This window comes from Cucurbita moschata, unplaced genomic scaffold, assembly GCF_002738365.1.
Source record: "Cucurbita moschata cultivar Rifu unplaced genomic scaffold, Cmos_1.0 Cmo_Scf00031, whole genome shotgun sequence".
Lineage (NCBI taxonomy): Eukaryota > Viridiplantae > Streptophyta > Magnoliopsida > Cucurbitales > Cucurbitaceae > Cucurbita > Cucurbita moschata.
In genome coordinates this window covers 1059489-1078548 of record NW_019268547.1, presented here as the reverse complement: position 1 = coordinate 1078548, position 19060 = coordinate 1059489, and the positions used below count along the sequence as shown (strand labels likewise).

At 37.4% G+C, this 19060-nt stretch overlaps 3 protein-coding genes across 3 annotated transcripts; all 3 read left to right on the top strand.

Moving 5' to 3' along the window:
- The first annotated feature begins 2647 nt into the window (after positions 1–2647).
- LOC111464662 (protein NRT1/ PTR FAMILY 2.7-like) lies at positions 2648–6993 on the top strand. Its single transcript, XM_023108877.1, has 4 exons — positions 2648–2774; positions 2859–3076; positions 4592–5157; positions 6064–6993. Exons 1-4 carry the CDS (start codon positions 2690–2692, stop codon positions 6908–6910), a joined length of 1716 nt encoding a protein of 571 aa, XP_022964645.1. The 5' UTR covers positions 2648–2689; the 3' UTR covers positions 6911–6993.
- Positions 6994–9207: 2214 nt separating this feature from the next.
- LOC111464666 (actin-depolymerizing factor 2-like) lies at positions 9208–11215 on the top strand. The gene is made up of 3 exons (XM_023108886.1): positions 9208–9387; positions 10447–10712; positions 10835–11215. Exons 1-3 carry the CDS (start codon positions 9385–9387, stop codon positions 10983–10985), a joined length of 420 nt encoding a protein of 139 aa, XP_022964654.1. The 5' UTR covers positions 9208–9384; the 3' UTR covers positions 10986–11215.
- Positions 11216–14032: 2817 nt separating this feature from the next.
- LOC111464665 (THO complex subunit 4B-like) lies at positions 14033–17200 on the top strand. The gene is made up of 5 exons (XM_023108885.1): positions 14033–14383; positions 14580–14726; positions 14813–14881; positions 14967–15148; positions 16768–17200. The coding sequence occupies exons 1-5, from the start codon at positions 14219–14221 to the stop codon at positions 16931–16933; spliced, it is 729 nt and encodes a 242-aa protein (XP_022964653.1). The 5' UTR covers positions 14033–14218; the 3' UTR covers positions 16934–17200.
- Positions 17201–19060: the final 1860 nt, after the last annotated feature.

The following is a 19060-nucleotide window of genomic DNA, read 5'->3' as shown; positions in this document are numbered from 1 at the left end:
AGTTGAGGCCCATGTCATGAAATGATGTTTAATGATAGGTCCCTAAACGATTGCGTGTGATTGCATTTCTTGACCCCAATAAGTGGGATCGCTTAGTATTTTTTAAAATACTCATGCCACATGTTACTCTTATTTTTCAAGTAAAGGCAAGGTACCTATGCACGAATGACAACGTCGTGGTGATGAGATTGAAACTAGGATAGAAGTACTCGGGTTATTTGTAGCCCTTAAGTTAGATCCAGATATTATTTATTTGTCTAAGCTTCACACGTTTTCGAGGGTAATTATGTTGTTCTTAAATTGATTTTTTAAAATAAATAAAGCTAATTAATGGGTAAAAAATATTATTTTTTGTTAATGGTTTTCATTAATTGTGTTATTCAACTCCTAAATCCTTCCATCCACAATAATTGAGCTATTGGCTATGTTCTTCTTACAATGAGTACACAATTCAAAAACGTTGCTTGATGATGAAATACTCAAACCACTTGGCTTATCCTTTACGAACAATCTTCAAATGCTGCGCGTGATAATAATGTTACTTGTACTCCAAGCATAAATTGAGAGAGAGAAGAACATATCTAACTTTTGGGGAAAAAAACATTAAATCTAGTCAAAGATTTCCAATTAGCTTTTGATTTGTCCCTTAGTTTCGTTTTTTAGTTGTCATATCTACACGTGCTTTGCATATGTTCGGTAACAAAACCTCGAACATCAGCCTTTAAGTCCATGACAATACGTCTGACCTTCTTTGATGTTGTGTCTACTAGCTCTGAGTTGAAATCGAACAAGCATATGATCCCTCTCGTACTCGTCAATATTCATGTTTCTCTATTGAACTTGCAAACACTTTAACTATTTTATATACTGTGGTACTAGTGATTGATCTGTTACTAGGGTTATTGGACCTCGAATCAAAAAGTTGCTAATGCTTTGCATCTTCATGCTACTTTGTGATTCTTTGAGTTGTTCATGTCGAGGATTGCATCTGTTACTAGGGTTATTGATATGAATGTCTTTTGAGGAAGCTTAAAGCAAACCGAGGAGAGCCTATGCTCAAAGTGGACAATATCATACCATTGTGAAGAGTCCTGATTCCTAACAGGATATCAGATTCATGCCCTTAACTTAGCCATGTTAATAGAATTCTCAAGTGTCGAACAAAGAAGTTGCTAGCCTCGAAGGTGGAGTCAAAAGTTACTCAAGTATTGAACAAAAGGTGTTACTTTGTCTGAGGGCTCTAGAGAAAGGAGTTGAGCCTCAATTAAAGGGAGGAGGTCTTTTGCTAATTCCTAATATTTCATACGTGAAATATTTTCTGCTAGCCTGATTCCTAACCGTTCATATGATGAAATATTTTCTTTACTACAAACAACAATAATTCACCTACTACCACGTCTTTCGATAACTTGTCGAGTAGTTGAGGGTCCCACTAATTGAAGTCTCTCACATATCTCCCCTCTTAGATTGTGCACCAATGATTGCAAGGCTCCCATAAACGTGGACATCTTAGAGGGATATGTCTGAATTCGTATAACGACCCTATTTTTCGATTAAAAATAAGATCGTTAATGTATGCATAACATGACGGCTACTTAAAATATTTTATAAGCAATGCTATGAATTTAAACATTTAACATAGTGGAAAACCAATAACGTGAGGATTAAATAAAAGTAAAAATAAAATAATGTCTGATCTAATCTAAGAACTACAAACAATATGAACACATCTACTCTAGCTTCAATCTCATGATCGTCACTGTGACATCATCATTCATAACAGAGGTGTCTTACTTTTACCTAAAAAATAAGATTAACATTTAGTTTGACGGCCACTAGACTAAAGTTAGGGCAGAAGCATTCCTGTTGTTTTTCTTTCGTAGCCTTTAAGTTTGATCAATACAAATACTTTACTTTCTTTATTTTATTTAAATTTGTGTTTATTTATTTTCTGTCACATTGTTTTAATGACTTAATGCGTAAATCTATAACATCATAATGAAATGTTTTAAATGAATTTTTCGTACCTCGAGAAAATAAAGTTGTGGCTATGCAAGCTTAGTAAGTATGGGAAAATAAAGTTGGCTCACTTCGAGATGAGATGAACAACTTCCCGACCCCAATAGGGTCTATGGCATATAAGAGAACCGTTCAAAATTTCAAAGCCTTCCCAGAAGCTCAGATAGTCGTAGAATCAGGGTAAAACTTTCTAAAACCTATAGAAAAAACCATGTTAATTTACTGGGATTGGATGTGATGAAAACCTACAAGTAGGCTGCTTATTAAGTATTTTTATAATCACCCCTTTACTTTTTTTTCAGTGTTCACAAGTTATCGGTCGAGGTGGAAGAGCGTTCGAGAGTTATGTAAAAACAGAGATGGTCATCCCAAAGCGTCAGCTAGTCTATGAATGATAGGGTCTCTCGTATTTTGTTTTGAAATTTGTATTCTAAACTGTTTCTCCATTTGTAATAAACTTGAACGACACCGATTTGTACTACTAGTATTTGTATTTTTTAATGATAGTGCTATTTGTTTATCTTGATTCTATTTTAATAAACTTAATGAAGAGTTATTAGGTTATGAATGATGACAAAATTGAAAAAAGACACAGGCTTTAGTATAAGTATAGAGAAGCTGCCTTCCAGCCTTGGCAGTTGACTTCTTACATTTCTCTAAGCTCAGGAACATGGAAGGAGGAGGAGGAGGAGACAGAGAAGGAGCTCAAAGTCCGAGGAAACATGGTGGTTGGATCACCTTCCCCTTCATCATAGGTTCATTGTTTTTCTCTCTCTTCTTTGTTGTTTTTATGATGAGATAAGAGCAATTTTGTTGATAAAAATGGTGAATAAAAACAGGATCTTTTGGTTGCACGTCGCTGGCCAGTGGTGGATGGCTTACAAACTTGGTGGTGTATTTGATTCAAGAGTACAACGTTAAGAACATCGATGCCACTTTGATTTCCAACGTTGTTAGTGGCTGTTTCAGTGTGTTTCCTGTCGTGGGAGCTGTTATTGCTGACTCTTTCTTGGGATCTTTCTCTGTCGTAGCTATTTCCACTTCTATTTCTCTCTTGGTAACTTCTTGATCTCATACAAATTTCTTCTCCAACTTTTTTTTTTATGAGTTCATGCTTTGAAGTTTATGCCAAGAACTTCATTTCTTTATGTTGATGATAATATTTAGTTTGTTTTTTGTTTATAGAAATTAAAATATTAGGTTGGTCTCCTACTTTTTATTTTTTAATTGGAGGATGCTTCATTTAGACATAAAACATGTTTTTGTCAATGTTTGGTATTTTATTGTCAAGTTTATTGGTACTTCCATGATTTGATGGATATTTTTTGAGATCTTACCTGTGTCGTAGAAGAGAATTAAGCATTCTTTGTAACAGTATGGAAATATCTCTTTAGTAGATGCGTTTTAAAATTGTGAGGCTGATGAGAAACATAATGAACCAAAGCGGACAATATTGGCTAGCGGTGGGCTTAGATTGTTATAAATGATATTAGAGCTAGCCATCAGACAGTGCGAGGAACTGGCCGGAGTAGAGGTAGATCCTCTCCATAGTAGATGCGTTTTAAAATCGTGAGGCTGATGACAATATATAACGGGTGAAAGCAGACAATATCTGCTAGCGGTGGGCTTGGGTTGTTACAAATGGTATCAGAGCCAGCCACCGATCGGTGCGAGGCACTGGTTGGAGTAGGCCTAGACCCTCTCCATAGTAGACGCATTTTAAAACCGTGAGGCTTACGACAATACGTAACGGGCCAAAACGAACAATATCTACTAGTAGTGGGCTTGGGCTGTTACAAATGGTATCAGAGCCAGCCACCGGACAGTGCAAGGCACTGGTCGGAATAGGACTAGACCCTCTCCATAGTAGACGCATTTTAAAACCGTGAGGCTTACAACAATACGTAATGGGTCAAAATGGACAATATCTACTAGCAGTCGGCTTGGGCTGTTACAAATGGTATCAGAGCCAGCCACCGGACGGTGCAAGGCACTGGTCGGAATAGGGCTAGACCCTCTCCATAGTAGACGCGTATTAAAACCGTGAGGCTGACGACAATACGTAACAGGCCAAAACGGAAAATATCTACTGACAGTGGGCTTGGACTGTTACAAATAGTATCAGAGCCACCCACCGGACGGTGCAAGGCACTAGTCAGAATATGGCCAGACTTTCTCCATAGTAGACGCATTTTAAAACTGTGAGGCTTACGACAATACGTAACGGGCCAAAACGGACAATATCTACTAGCAGTAGGCTTGGGCTGTTACAAATGGTATCAGAGCCAGCCACCGAACGATGCGAGGCACTGGTCGAAATAGGGTTAGACCCTCCATATAGTAGACGAGTTTTAAAATCGTGAGACTGACGACAATACATAACAGGCCAAAGCAAACAATATCTGTTAGCGGTGAGCTTGAGCTTTTCAAACCTAAAAGATCGCTCAATTATTGAGTATACCCATGTTGGTAATTTTGCATCATTATTAACTTGATTATGATCTTATTTAGACAAGCATCAAAGTTCTTGTTTTTGTTCTTTCAAATAATAAAATATGATTGGGTTTTGCAGGGCATGATTTCACTAACATTAACATCAACAATCCAATCTCTAAGGCCTCAACCATGCGACCACAACAATGCCATAATCCCATGTTCTTCATCTCCTTCAAACCTCCAATACTCAATTCTATACTTAAGCCTTATCCTCGCAGCTCTTGGAGCTGGTGGCTCTCGCTACACCACAGCAACCTTAGGAGCAAACCAACACGACAACATTAAAGACCAAAACATTTTCTTCAATTGGTTTTTCGTCACTCTCTACGGTGCGTTTCTTGTTAGCTCCACCGCCATCGTCTACATTCAGGACAATATCAGCTGGGGATGGGGCTTCGGCATCTCCCTTGCATCCAACGCCATTGGCCTAGCCATTTTCTTGCTCGGAACTCGCTTCTATCGCCTCGATAAGCCGAGAGGAAGCCCCTTCACCACGCTCGCTCGAGTTCTTGTCGCCGCCTCTCGGAAAAGGCTGACGACACCGCTCTCGACCACCGCGGGGAATGATGATGGTTACTATTATGGTGAGGAGCATCATGTGGGGAAGGTGGTTGTGGATGGAGTGCTCACAAAGAGTTTTAGGTACGTCAAAGCTTCAATCACTTTACTTTTATTTTTTATTTGGATTGTGGGCCTAGTTTACAAAAAGAATAATAATGAATAATAATTACAAAAATAATTAAAAATATAATAAAAATAATAATAACATGATTAGATATGTTTATAGAGCGGGGACGAGAACGCTCCTTTGTTCATGTCCCTATTACCTGTTTCATTCTCTTCAGTTAAATTTTCTATTTATTTTCGGAGAAAGCTTTATTCATTTTTTTATTTTTTTTATTAAAAATGTAAAATATTCTAATAAATTCGATAATATTTCAAAATAAAAATATAATATTAAGTTCAATACGTACGTACCTATGTATGTTTTGTGTCTGTATTAAATTTGATGGGGACAATGAATATAATCTTCGTGCACGACCCCGTTTAACTAATAGGAAGAATTTTTTGCCCCCTTTTTTTCGTTTCCCGTTTAAATAAGATTTTTTCACAAACCTGACTCCACAGATTAAATAGATTATCTTTAGAGATCTCGAAAACTTTATTATTGGAGTTAGAATCGACAACCAAAACTAACTAATCTTGTCCCATTAGGAAAAGGAGAAAAAAAAATGTTCGTGATTTGGAGTCAACTTCATAGAAACGCCAATGGATCAATAATTGAATTGGTTGCATAAATGAAATGTGAAAATAGATTGATGAGTGCCAACCACTATCAATGGCACATATTAAAGTAGGAATGTGTCATTAATATTATATATTTTTTCTTATAAATATCTCGTATATTTTGTATTTTATCTAATAATTATTTCTTATTGATGATTCAGTTTTGTACTGTTGTAACACATAGTTAAGTTCTACGTGTCGAGAAAAGAAGCATTGAGCTTAGCTTTGATATAACTTTTCACTAACGAAAAGCTTTGATAGGTGTTTGAATCGAGCGGCTCTAATAACTGGCGGAGATGTTCATTTAGATGGCTCGATTGCAAAACCTTGGAGGTTATGTAAAGTAAAAGAAGTCGAAGACTTCAAAACCCTACTTAGAATCTTCCCTCTATGGTCAACGAGTATTTTCCTCTCGGTCCCTATAGTAATGCAAGGAAGCTTGACCATCCTTCAAGCCCTAACCATGGACCGTCACCTCGGCCCGAGCTTCAAAATCCCTGCTGGGTCTTTCATCGTCGTCGTCTTCATCTCCACCACTGTCTTTCTAGCCATAATCGATCGGTTTCTCTACCCGATTTGGCAGAGGTTGGTCGGACGACTTCCCCGACCCCTCCAACGAGTTGGTCTCGGTCATGTTTTCAATTTTGGTGGGATGATGGTATCAGCATTGGTAGAATCCAAGAGGCTGAAAGTTGCCCATGCCCATGCACACCACCTTGATGGCCAGCCTGAGGCTATAGTGCCAATGTCAGCCTTGTGGCTATTCCCACAGCTAGTTTTGGTGGGCATTGGAGAAGCTTTTCATTTTCCGGGTCAAGTTGGATTGTACTATCAAGAATTCCCGACGTCACTGCGTAGCACGGCCACGGCAATGATCTCGTTGGTGATCGCCATTTCATATTATCTTGGCACGGCTTTGATTGATCTACTTCATAAGGTTACGAGATGGTTGCCAGATGATATCAATCAAGGGAGACTTGACAATGTTTATTGGCTCGTATCTGTGATTGGTGTCATTAATTTTGGGTATTATTTAGTTTGTGCTACGTGGTATAAGTATCAAAATGTTGAAATCATTGTGGAGGATGATTCTATAACTGAAGACTGAGAGCTCGGGTTTGTGTTGAAGAATCGAGATCTAAGTTAAATTTATAAGAATAAAGCTATGAAATGATACGTGGTTTATCGCAATATGTAATTGTTATTACTCTTTTACCCTTACTCGATATATATGTCATGCACTTCGTTGAAAATTTTTCTTCGATAACATGTGTTAGAAATTATGAACATCTACAATGATATGATACTGTCCACTTTGAGCAGTCTAATACCAACACATCAATAACATCGGTTACAAATGTTAAATATTTTTAATTTTCATAATAATTTTAAAAGTACTGACTAAAAAAATATCAACCTAAACTAACCCAGATTTTTTATTTAAAAAATTCAACCAATCCAAAAAAAAAAAAAAAAAAAAATCTAACCGAACTCAATCTTACCTTTGTGGTTTAGGTTGGTTTGATGGCTTGAATTGTATTCTCGAGTTATATGAACACCTTAACTGTGATGAAGAACGAACCTAGCTAGTTAGAGCATTATAGGGGCGAGGTAGCAAAAAAGCCCAAAATTTGAACCCCTCAAAACAAGCCATTTTGAGTCCAACCAAGCCTAAATTTGAGGCCCACCTCGATGGTCAATTAAACATAGCAAGCCTAACAAGGTTGACCAAAACGTGGCATGATTCTAGTGCTAGAGTGTTGCCCGTTATCTTGTTAGTGCCTCTCTAGCACGTTTTGTCTACGTGTTTTAGTCCTTCTCCTTCCCGGAGCTTAGGGGCCCCTTCCTAGCTTATGCTTCTCTTTCTTCCAAAGCAGTGAACACGAGCCTTGAACGCTAAGTAGACTTATTGAAAATTGTTGGTTATTCTTGGTGACCCGAAAATTTGAAGTAGATCTAATGATGGGTAAAAACTTAAACATGTCGATATTAGCCTAAAGCATAACGTGACCTATGTGTAACGGGTTAGGTTGAATTGAGGAATTTTTTTAATCCAACTCAAAAGTTCGGGTTGGTTGGATTGGTAACCCAACCCAACCCAACCCAATTTTCACAACCCAACCCTAAATTTTTGGGTTGGGTTGGAGTTGGGTTGTTAAGTTGTCAAAAAAAAAAATTAAAATTTTTATTTATCTACAATTCATAATTATTAAGATATAATCTTAGATAAAATATATTAAAAATTTACGAACAAACACAAATAAATAAAAAACAAGTAAAAATTACCTATTGAACATTGTCATAAAATTAAAGACAGCATTTTAATTGAAATATGCTTACTTCAAGAATGGGTAATGTATTTGTTGCTGGCATCAAACCGTGTCCTTAGTACCAGTTTGACAAACCATTAATGAAAAACAATTCTTAATATATTTTATATATTTTTATTTGGCTCTACGAAGGTTTTGTCACACGAATCCAAAATCGAACTGATTAAGTTCGGGTTCAAAAAAATAAACTCAATCCTATCCGAAATGATAATCCAACCCAACTCAATCCTTATAGTTCGAGTTGGGTTGATCTAGGTTGTCAGGTTGAATATACACCCTTACCCAAAAGTTAGTTGAAATTAGATAATGAATAGTTCATTCATCGTTCATATCAACTATTGAACTTTGAGATAACAGTATTAAGTGTTAGATGACAAGAAGGGCTAGAAAAGAAGGGAAAAAAGAGAGAGTGAGTTGATGAAGAAGATGACCGACCACGTGAACGGTCCAAATAAGTGAAATGGTCGCATCATTCCTATTGTAGTGATATTAGCATGTTACTGTGTAACAGTTCAAACTCACCGCTAACAGTCCAAACTCACCGCTAGCAGATATTGTCCATTTGACCCGTTACGTATCACCGTCAACCTCACAAATTTAAAAACGTATCTATTAGGGAGAGGTTTCCACACCCTTATAAAAAATGTTTCGTTTCTCTCTCCAACTGATGCGGGATCTCACAATCTACACCCTTCAGGGCCCATCGTCCTCGCTGGCACACCGCTCGGTGCCTAACTCTTATATCATTTGTAACAATCGAAGCCTACTGCTATCAGATGTTGTCTGTTTTGATCCGCTACGTATTGTAGTCAATCTCACGATTTTAAAATATGTTTGGTATGGAAAGGTTTTCACACCCTTATAAAGATCTCTGACCGTGAATCTCTCCAAATAAGGTAATTAAGGTGTCATTTGGTCACATTAATACATTGTATAAAAAAAAAAAATTCATTACCTTTGTTTGTCACTTCGGGGGTAAAAGAGTCATTTCAGGAATAGACACGTGGTGGTATTTGATTGGAGATACCCGCTCCAACTCCGCTGTCGCGCATGACCGCCATCATGATATTGTGGAAAAAGTAAAGCCACCGCTTACCAAGAGAGCAAGAATCGGAGAGAGAGAGAGAGAAGAATATCTCAAAAACATTTCGCGATTTCTTTTCTACCCATCTCACAGCTAAGATTGTTCTTCCTCTTCTTCCGTTTCTCTTCCTAGATCCTCTGATTCAATTTCCCTACTCAAGCTTCAGCCATGGTAAGCCGCTTTTTACTGATTCCTGTTCTTCTGCTGATTTCTACTTCATTTGTTTCTTGATTTTTTACTCGATTTCTTTTCTTTTTGCTTGATTTTGATCTCTGATGCTTGTGGATGTGCTTTTAGGACCTGCTTGCTGTGGATCTGTATTCTGTTCTTGTTTTGATCTAGATTGTTTGAGTGTTTTTTGTCCGATTTGCCTCGGGATCGGATTTGGTTGATTTTAAATTTGTTTAGGATTGATTTCAGTATCATCGGAAGTACTTGGATTTGATCGTGACTGATCTCTGATTACCGTGGTTTAGTGGTCTCTCAAAATTGATCGGTTGTGTTTTAATCGGGCTGGGAGCTGGGTTTCGGTGTCTTCTTGTGCTTGGTTCTGTGGATTTAGATGTTTTGGTGATTGAGATGATGTTTTGGTAGTTGGTGGAAAGATGGTGACACTTCGCGTATATCATCAAGATGGTAATCTTGTGAAGTGAATTGAGTGCGTGTATTACTGTTGATAATCCGGTACATGATAATTACTCGACCGGGGCCGGGTGCCTCCAAATGAGTCCAATAGACTCGGAGAAATAGAGGGAAGAATTGGGAATGAAATGGATTTTTGATATCTAATCATGATGATGCCCACTTTTAATTTTCAATATTGCATCAAATTTCAAAAGTTGATACTTCTCTCTTGAGAGTGAAAGTGTAGCGCTATAGCCGATAGGCTGTTGAACACAACTCTTCGTGGGAAACACTTGCACTCTTTATTAATCGAGACTGCTTGGGCTTGGATTTCCTATGGATATTTATAGGCAACTACTCATTTATACCAAAAACAACGAATGTTATCTCAATGATTGTGAGAATAAGCTCTAAAGAACCATGTGGAGATCACACTGGTAACCAAGCAGATTCTATAAGTATCCAACTCTAAGGGGAATTTTACTAAAAGTGATGAAGGGCAGTGTGAATGACTCATTCAGGCATTTGATTTTGCATACTTTTCAGAGCTTTGGCTCATTGCCCTTAATCTTTATTTTCATTTTCTTACATTTTTTTTTCCTGCAGGCTAATGCGGCATCGGGTATGGCTGTGCACGATGACTGTAAGCTTAAGTTCTTGGAGTTGAAGACCAAGAGAACTTACAGATTCATTGTATATAAGATTGAAGAGAAGCAGAAGCAAGTCATTGTGGAAAAGGTTGGCGAGCCAGGTCAAAGCTATGAAGATTTCACAGCCTGCCTTCCTGCTGATGAATGCCGATATGCGGTTTATGATTTTGACTTTCTGACTAAGGAGAATGTTCAGAAGAGCAGAATTTTCTTCATTGCTTGGTAATGTCATGATAAATGAAGAAAGAAGCAAATTCTGTGTTATTCTCTGTTCCTCACCCGACCCGACCACGTATTTAAACTTCCATCACTAATCATCATTATTCTCTTTTCTTGTTGCAAAGGTCTCCCGATGTGTCGAAGGTAAGAAGCAAGATGATCTATGCAAGCTCAAAAGACAAGTTTAGAAGAGAATTGGATGGCATTCAAATTGAGCTGCAAGCTACTGACCCATCTGAAATGGATCTCGATGTTTTTAAGAGCCGTGCGAAATAAGAAGCCTCTTCGTTATGAACTTCTTGTGGTGTCTGTTTTACATTGTGAAATGATGTTATTAATTGCTGGGTTTATGAATGTGCTTTGATTACATATTGGGTTGTTTTCTAAGTTTTGTCTTATAGAATTATGTCCATCTGGAACAATCTTCGGTCATTTTTCCCGCCCACCTTATATTCTATGATTTATCGTGTGGAATTAATGCAATATCTCCTTATGTAACGCTACATGATTTTGTCTGGATTTACATCTTTTATCATGCATAGCACATTTAAAGATAATGTTGACCTTTTTTTCTAGATCCAAGGAAGCTTCTGAGCTCTGAATGGTTTGCAATGTCGACGCTTTCTAGACGGCACAGCAGCATAGGCTTTCTAATCGGGTTGCCTCAATTCTCATTTGGTAGCTCCTCTCTTCTTTGATCCTTGTTATCAATTCTTGAACAATTTAGATTTCATTAACATTTTGCAACTGTGAGGTAGAAGAAACCATGATATTCTAGGACTGCAATGAAGATTGATCCATCTTCTGTAGAAGGCTATGATCTATTTTGATATATATATATATATATATATATTTTTGGGCAATAGGGTTTAACCATTTCTACAAGATGCCTCTATTTTCCCAGCTTCTAGTTTTGGATTTGAAGGTTTATTCAGTTTGGCCAAGCTTCAAACATTTTTTAAAGGATCAAATAATGGAAGATAGGCTAAATTATAGGTATATATGTTTGAGAAGTGTTCACATGGAAATCCAGGTGTTCAAATAGGCCTCCAACACATCTCTAGCCAAGTTTAGGCTCCATAAACCTCGACCGATCTTTCACTTAGGAGACCATATCTTCAGTATAATGGCCTTCTGTTAGAAACTACGGACCTTTACAATGGTATGATATTGTCCATTTTGAGTATAAGCTTTCATGACTTTGCTTTTGGATTACCTAAAAGGTCTAGTACCAATAAAGATAGCGTTCCTTATAAATTTGTGATCTTCCTCTTAACTAGCTAATGTGAGACTACTCATCTCAATAATCCTCAACACTTTCACATTCGAGTTCAAATGTGGTATCTTGTCTTTTGGATGAACTCCAAAATTTTATCTATAAATTTGGACAACTTGCAAAGTACCTGTCAGCGGTACGCCCAAGGTTGAGCAATTTGTGTGGGTTTGTCTTCTATACACGAAAGGCACTGCCCACGTATTCCCGCTTCATTTGAGTGGTGATGTTCAACATCTTGTTCCTTAACAACCACCAATTACACTTATGAAGATTCTCTGCTAGCGACTTGATTTTCGATTCAATTTGTTGTCGAAGTTGTGATACCTTCGTTATAAGGAATGTTGTGTAAAAAAAACAAAAGGAGGTATTTGTTGTGAGAGACAACATATAGGTTTTGGAAACTAAGGGACCGACATGAAAGATTGATTAGTGGAAGGAGACAATTTTCATCTTCAAAATAAGAAACTTATTGAACAATAGTGACATTTAAGTTTGATTGTTTCGATCTTGTTTTGTTTCGTATCTTCCCGTTCATTTGTTCACGTTTTAACCATGATTTTTGTCAATTAATCATGAGAGGAAAAGGCTCAAAATGTTGCTCACTGCCCCATCCCTTTGAAAATTTTGTTTCTTTCAAATTATTTTGATATTTTGTTTCAACTCTGAAAATATGTTCGAGGTTCTAACATCCGTCTAGCTCTAAATGCGATTTATTGGATATGGGGTATAAGAGCCTCCTATTCATTGTGTAGATGTTTACAAGGCAGGAGAGAATAAGGAAACTTCCGTTGTCCTTATCTCTAACTTCGTTTAGCTAATTGAGAGGAATTACTAACACCCCATCCTTATTCTCCATTTAAATGAGAATTTTTCACTTCGTTTTGGATCAATCTTCGCTAAATTTGGCTTTACGGGTTAAATGAACATCTCTAGTTTATTGTATAAATTGATATGTATGCATTATAGACCCACCAAGTGAAATCGATGACTTCTTGATCACGACTAGCTAAAGTTCCATTAATGAGTGACTGCATTAATGAAGCTGATTTTGAGTCGTCATTCAAGCACGAATACCTTCAATGTTTCAAATTTCAAATGTTCCATTGCATGAATTTCGTAAGAAACAAAGTCATTGGCTTGTAGGTTCATAACTATATCAACTACCCCCGGAGTAATAATCCATAAACTAGTTACTACTCTCGGTCGTACTAGATTCTCCGAATGTACTTGTTCTCCTTTCTTTCTTGATATGAAAAGTCTTCGTAAAATAACTCCGATGGGAAGAAAGAAGAGGGCATTAAGAGATTCTCGTAGCCCAACTTAGACACCATCCCTCCATCACCCTAGAATGAAAGGGGCAATCTCGTAATTTTGTTTGTATGTGAAGATATGTTCGGTTCTATGTACTATTTTTTTCATTAAGACGAGCACATCAATTTGTGCTCTTGAGAGTTAGTTGTCCATATAGTGATAAGAGATGTATGGATTCTCGAGAATGGAGAAATCGAGGCTGTCTCCCAGCTTTCATGATTCTACGAGTCATAAAAAAGTGGAATCTACGTTGGATCTTGCATAAATTGTCCCATTTATCCTCGTGAGAAGATTGGTTTCAAATCCCGGTTCAAATAGGAGAAGTACACCATGTCAACACGTATTCAATATTCCACACCTTAGGGTTTGACACCGATGAGCCCATTGACTTATCCATCCAGTGAGACTCTGCACTGCCCATACGTGTGAATTTCTCTCAGACGTGCCACAGGGGACGAGGATGACAGTGCGGAACTTCCATCGATGCTAGCGCCTCTTGAGCCACCCTCAGTTGTTGATTTGCAACGACATAATTAGCAAGATAAAAACCCTCCCGACTCAGACACAACAAGCCAGTGACCAGATAGTGCTAATGGGTTCCCTTCGCCAGTCCCGTAAAGATGGTCTAAACGGTTCAGAAATACTCATATTACTACATAAAAACATTTACTTAGCCTACATTTAGATTCGGCTCTACTCAAACTCGTGGTAGTTCATGACGAAAATTTAGATTTGGATTTGGCATAAGGTTCTTGAGTTGTTAGATTGTTGCTAAATAATTTTTGAATATTCAAACCGATCTAACAAAGAAGTAATTTTAATGGGGTTTGATTATTGCGCTGGATCTTCCTCTACCTTTGTCCATTGTTGAAACCCTAGGAATTCTCTCTCCGATCCACGACCACCACTCCTCCGCTCATCAATGGCAGAGCCTCTCGATATGAGCTTAGATGATATCATCAAGAACAACAAGAAATCTGGATCCTCGAACTTCAGGGGTCGTGGCGGAGCTTCTTCTGGACCAGGTCCCTCTCGCCGCTTTCGCAATCGCGGTCTTAATAGAGCAGCGCCCTATTCTACTGCCCAGGTGAAGGATTTGGGTTTTAACATCCCGATTTCGATGAATCTTACTACCATCGCCATCCTCTAGCTCTTGTTGTTGTTGTTGTTGTTGTTGTTCTTCTTCTTCTTCTTCTACTACTACTTCTACCAGTTTCTCGTTCTTTTCAAAACGGACTTCGGGTATTTTGTTTCTAATGTTCTGAAAAACATTGGGGGTTTAGGCGCCGGAGACGGCTTGGTCACACGACATGTTTGTAGATCATGGTTCGGCATATCCTTCACAGCCTGCACGGGCCTCTGCTATCGAAACCGGCACCAAGCTTTATGTTTCTAATTTGGATTATGGTGTTTCCAACGAGGATATCAAGGTATTTCAATTTTGGATTTGAGGGCTTGAACATGATAATTTTTTTTTGTATGTATTGCTAAGAATTTATTGAAATTGTATATGCAGGAACTGTTTTCAGAAGTTGGTGATCTCAAACGATATTCTATCAATTATGATAAAAGTGGGAGGTCAAAGGTATGTTTAAAGTGTGAAGAACACAAGAGCTTTTGTTTCTTTTTAGCAATATTCTGGCTTTGGTTTGAGTTTTTGTTCTTCGTAGGGAACAGCAGAAATTGTTTTTTCACGACAAGCAGATGCGCTTGCTGCTATAAAGAGGTACAACAATGTTCAGCTAGATGGGAAGCACATGAAGTTGGAGATTGTAGGAACTAACATCGTGACACCTGCTGTTCCTGCTTCTGCAAATGGCAATTTTGGGAATCCAAATGGATTTCGAAGAGGGTATACATTTCTCTCTTCACTTGTCCTTATTTCTGATTTTTCTATTTGCGTTTACAATTGCAATCATCTATTAACGCAGTTAATGGTATGTGTTCAGAAGTAGATATGAATTTTATTTGCTTTATAATACTTTTGTAAGCCCATGATTGAAGTAATTGTTTTTAGAGTTGTATTGGATTTTGACGTAGATTTTTCAACATTTTCTTGTTATTCTGACTTAGTTCATAGTAAAATCATATTTCATTGCTTTTTGACATGTCCGCTGAAAGTTTTGAAGGGATTAAATTGAACATAAAAATATTTAATTTCAACAACTCGTTAAGATATGTGTACTTAAAAGGAGGTATTTCTGGTTTGACACTATGGACATAGTAAATAGTAACCCATATGATGTTAATCGAAGAAAGATGGCTACACTTGTATGAGAAAATTAGGGGTTATGTATATCTAAATATCTACCTATCTATATAGATATTATGATAAGTAGCCGAACCTTCATTAAGAAAAATTGAAAGAATATTATGGCATAAAAAAGACTCACTAACGGAGGCAAAATTGTATCCATAATTTATTGTCAATTTTGTTTATGATGACAATGTGTTTCTAGGAGCAATTGCATTCAACAACTTTTATTTCTCAAATTTGCGTTTGATCGCATGTCATTAGCTGCTTCCTAATGTTTATTAATATTTTTGAACAACTGTGGGTATCTGATCAAGTTTTTCACACCTTGGCTAGTATTGTCAAAAAACCACATGAACCTACTTCATTTGGTGTTGGAATGCTGGGTGTTATTTTCATTAGGGATTTGAGTTTACAAATTGTCTATTTGACCACTACCCGAATTTCTTGTAGGTTAGCTTACAAGATTTCTATTCAAGTTCTCCAATAAACAAACAACATTAAGGGATCCGGTTCTGCCACATTTTATGCAAGAAAAAACTTAATATGGGTTCCTTCTTTTGCGCGTCAATCCTTTTAGAAAAGAGTCTAGTTAATGATAACTTGGATAGTTTAATGACCAAGATTATTGAATTGAAGATGAAAGATTCCAAGTTGCAAGAAGTTTGTGTGTCATTGTTGAGGTGTATGTTATTATGTGGAGCCTGTGGAGCCTTTGGGGAGGGAGTAATGGCAGGCTCATTAGAGGGCTTGAGTGGTCTTGGTTTTGACTCCTTATTAGGTTCAACATCTCTTTGTGGGTCCAGAATCAGCTTATGTTTTGATCATATGATTCTGAAATTTTGATATTTAAGCTTTTCCATATTGATGATGAATTATATGAAAAAGGTAAAATGTTCACCAAGCCTGCCTTATTAACATTTATCACACAGATATTTTAATTGTGCGATGTTTGATAGAAGCGGTTCTTTCTTTACCTTGGTACCCCTATGACTTCTGCCTGCCTCTGAACAGTTCTGGTAGTTATTTGTGTACATGATCATGCATTACGTTGTTCTTTTTATGCTTCAGTTGGTGCTTAAGTATTAAGCTGATAATTATGTTTTATGTATTTTAATTGAAATTGCTGACATCTAAACTTTTAATCTGATTTTGATTGCTATTATTGATTCTCTTAATCAGCATGCACTTAACAAATTTTCATTTGATTTTAACAGTGGACATGTACTGGGCCGAAATCGGGGTGGTGGACGAGGACGTGGTCCTGGAAGAGGAGGACGTGGACGTGGGAGTAGCAGCAGAGGTCGTGGGGAGAAATTATCTGCCGAAGATCTAGATGCTGATTTGGAGAAGTATCATGAAGAAGCCATGCAGATCAATTAAATCATTTGGTGTGATTTCCTGGTGCTTGATATTCCCAACTTCGTTAGGTGCTTGATGATAAATGTGATAAGGATACCATTTTCTATTTTGCGAGTCATATCATGAAGCCCTGACCTTGAGAGAACCACTAGACCTTGCTAGGATGTGGAGTTTGGGCTTCAATTGTTATTTGTTGCAGTAAACTACAATGAGGTGTTATATATGCTTGAATCTGTAATCTCCCGTTACTTATCTGTTTCTTAATCTTCTCCAATCCTATTTATTTTCCATGAAAGTTGCACTGGAACTGGGAAAGTCGCTCACACTCCTCGACACGGAAGGATTTGGGCGCTTGACATGGGAAGTATTGGTTATAACATAATCAACCACATCTTCTGGTGTTGAGGCCAAAGTTCTGGTACACCGTTTCTAAATCATAATATTTCCTTGATGGAATGATAGATATAGCCGAGAATCTATTCTGAATATGTTGATTATTAGTTTCTGACTGCAGAATTTCTACTTATATTGCTTTGCAGCGTTTGGTTTTATGAATTAAAAGTAATGTGTTAAGATCTTCTACTTGTTGGCATGGAGAGGAAGGAAGGGGTGTGGAGATGATTACCAAGTAAGTGTTCAAGACCGCCGCTAGCAGATACTATTCGCTTTAACATGTTACGTATCATCGTCAGTTTCACGGTTTTAAAATGTGTCTACTAGAAAGAGGTTTTCACACCCGTACGAGGAATGTTTTGTTCCTCTCTCCAACCGAGGTGGGATTTCACACAATTGGTATGCAGTTAGAATTCAACGACACTTACATTTATTTATTTCAGTTTATCTCAGTATTGTGTATGCCTTTTACTATCATGTGGTTGTAGTAATGACTATTATAGGCTGCAGTCTCGTTTCTTCAGCATATTTTGTTTGAAAATATTCCAGAATTTTGCATTCAGTAATTAGAAGACAAGGCATATACCATGCAATAATGTTGAGTTTCTTCTGTATCTTAAGAAAGCCGAAAAAAAGTAGGGGAATTACACTACTCTGTCAAGTGTCATTTGAACTCCTAGCGTGGAAACTCGATTGCAGTTGGTCGAAGTGCACCGACATATCTGAGATTCAATTTAGATTTTACAAAACTGGTCCATTTTAGTTAGTTTTTGCTTCATATAACATAGTTCGGATTTGTATTTTTGCTTCTATATTATGGTTATCATTCAGATTTCTACTTTGTCACTTATGTTTGAAGCCTTTTGAAATTCAATCTTAGATTAGTTTGTTCGTAGTTGATGAAGAAATGGAGTTGATGATCGATCATTACTAGGGTCGTAAGCTATTGAAAGATCAAGTCGACTTTCGTTTGCCATATCAATCATGGAGGTAAAAAATGATTTTACTCCCGGACCTTTTGCAATAGGTTTTGATTTTAGTATAAATAGTAAGGTGGAAATATTTGAATACAAGCTCTTATTGCATATGAAAATTGGAAGGAAAATGTTCATGTCAAATGAAACAGGTTTGTAGGAAAGGGGCTGTTTGAGAATGATAGTATCAGATGTACACAAAGCTTGTAACAATTTCTGATAAAGCTCATCAGATCTATTTGAAGCTCTCAAGGAAGGACACTATGAGTTAGGGTTTTGTACGGTAGACTCGCAGCTTAGCAGGAGAGCCTGACTTTCGAAACTCTTAGTCAAGTGGGAGCATTCAACCTATGGGCTTTGAAAGAATAGGAGAATGACATAAAACAAAAGAGGGTCACTCCTTTTAGGAATATGGCTCGTTCATTCACTTGCGCATGAACTTGCAGCTTAGCCAAAAGTGACGAATGGGGAAGTGTAGAAGCTTTGCCGTTTTTGTTGCGGAAATGCTTAGAACTTCCATTTTGCATCTCTTATCGATGGTGTAGGTAGTTGTGCCTTGTAGGAGATTTATTTGTAGCAAGCCCCTTTTCTCCTCATTCCACATAAGTAAAATGGAGAACTGGTGCAAACCGTTCATCACGGAAGAAAGGACTCACTGAGCCAAGATTTGACTCTTAACGTTTTGTTCCATAGAGTATCAGGTGCTTCACATGGTTCAGAACTGATTGAAGGTATTTCTTTGTTGGTTATCCCTCTCTCGATGATATTAATAGTTTCGCAT

Excerpts from the sequence above, each read along its gene's own strand:
- LOC111464665 (XM_023108885.1), top strand. The coding sequence starts at position 14,219 with ATGGCAGAGCCTCTCGATATGAGCTTAGATGATATCATCAAGAACAAC. Across the intron at positions 14,727-14,812 it reads TTTCCAACGAGGATATCAAG|GAACTGTTTTCAGAAGTTGG; the intron begins GTATTTCAATTT and ends TTGTATATGCAG. Across the intron at positions 15,149-16,767 it reads CCAAATGGATTTCGAAGAGG|TGGACATGTACTGGGCCGAA; the intron begins GTATACATTTCT and ends TGATTTTAACAG.
- LOC111464662 (XM_023108877.1), top strand. The coding sequence starts at position 2,690 with ATGGAAGGAGGAGGAGGAGGAGACAGAGAAGGAGCTCAAAGTCCGAGG. Across the intron at positions 2,775-2,858 it reads CACCTTCCCCTTCATCATAG|GATCTTTTGGTTGCACGTCG; the intron begins GTTCATTGTTTT and ends GAATAAAAACAG. Across the intron at positions 3,077-4,591 it reads CCACTTCTATTTCTCTCTTG|GGCATGATTTCACTAACATT; the intron begins GTAACTTCTTGA and ends TGGGTTTTGCAG.
- LOC111464666 (XM_023108886.1), top strand. Across the intron at positions 10,713-10,834 it reads AGAATTTTCTTCATTGCTTG|GTCTCCCGATGTGTCGAAGG; the intron begins GTAATGTCATGA and ends CTTGTTGCAAAG.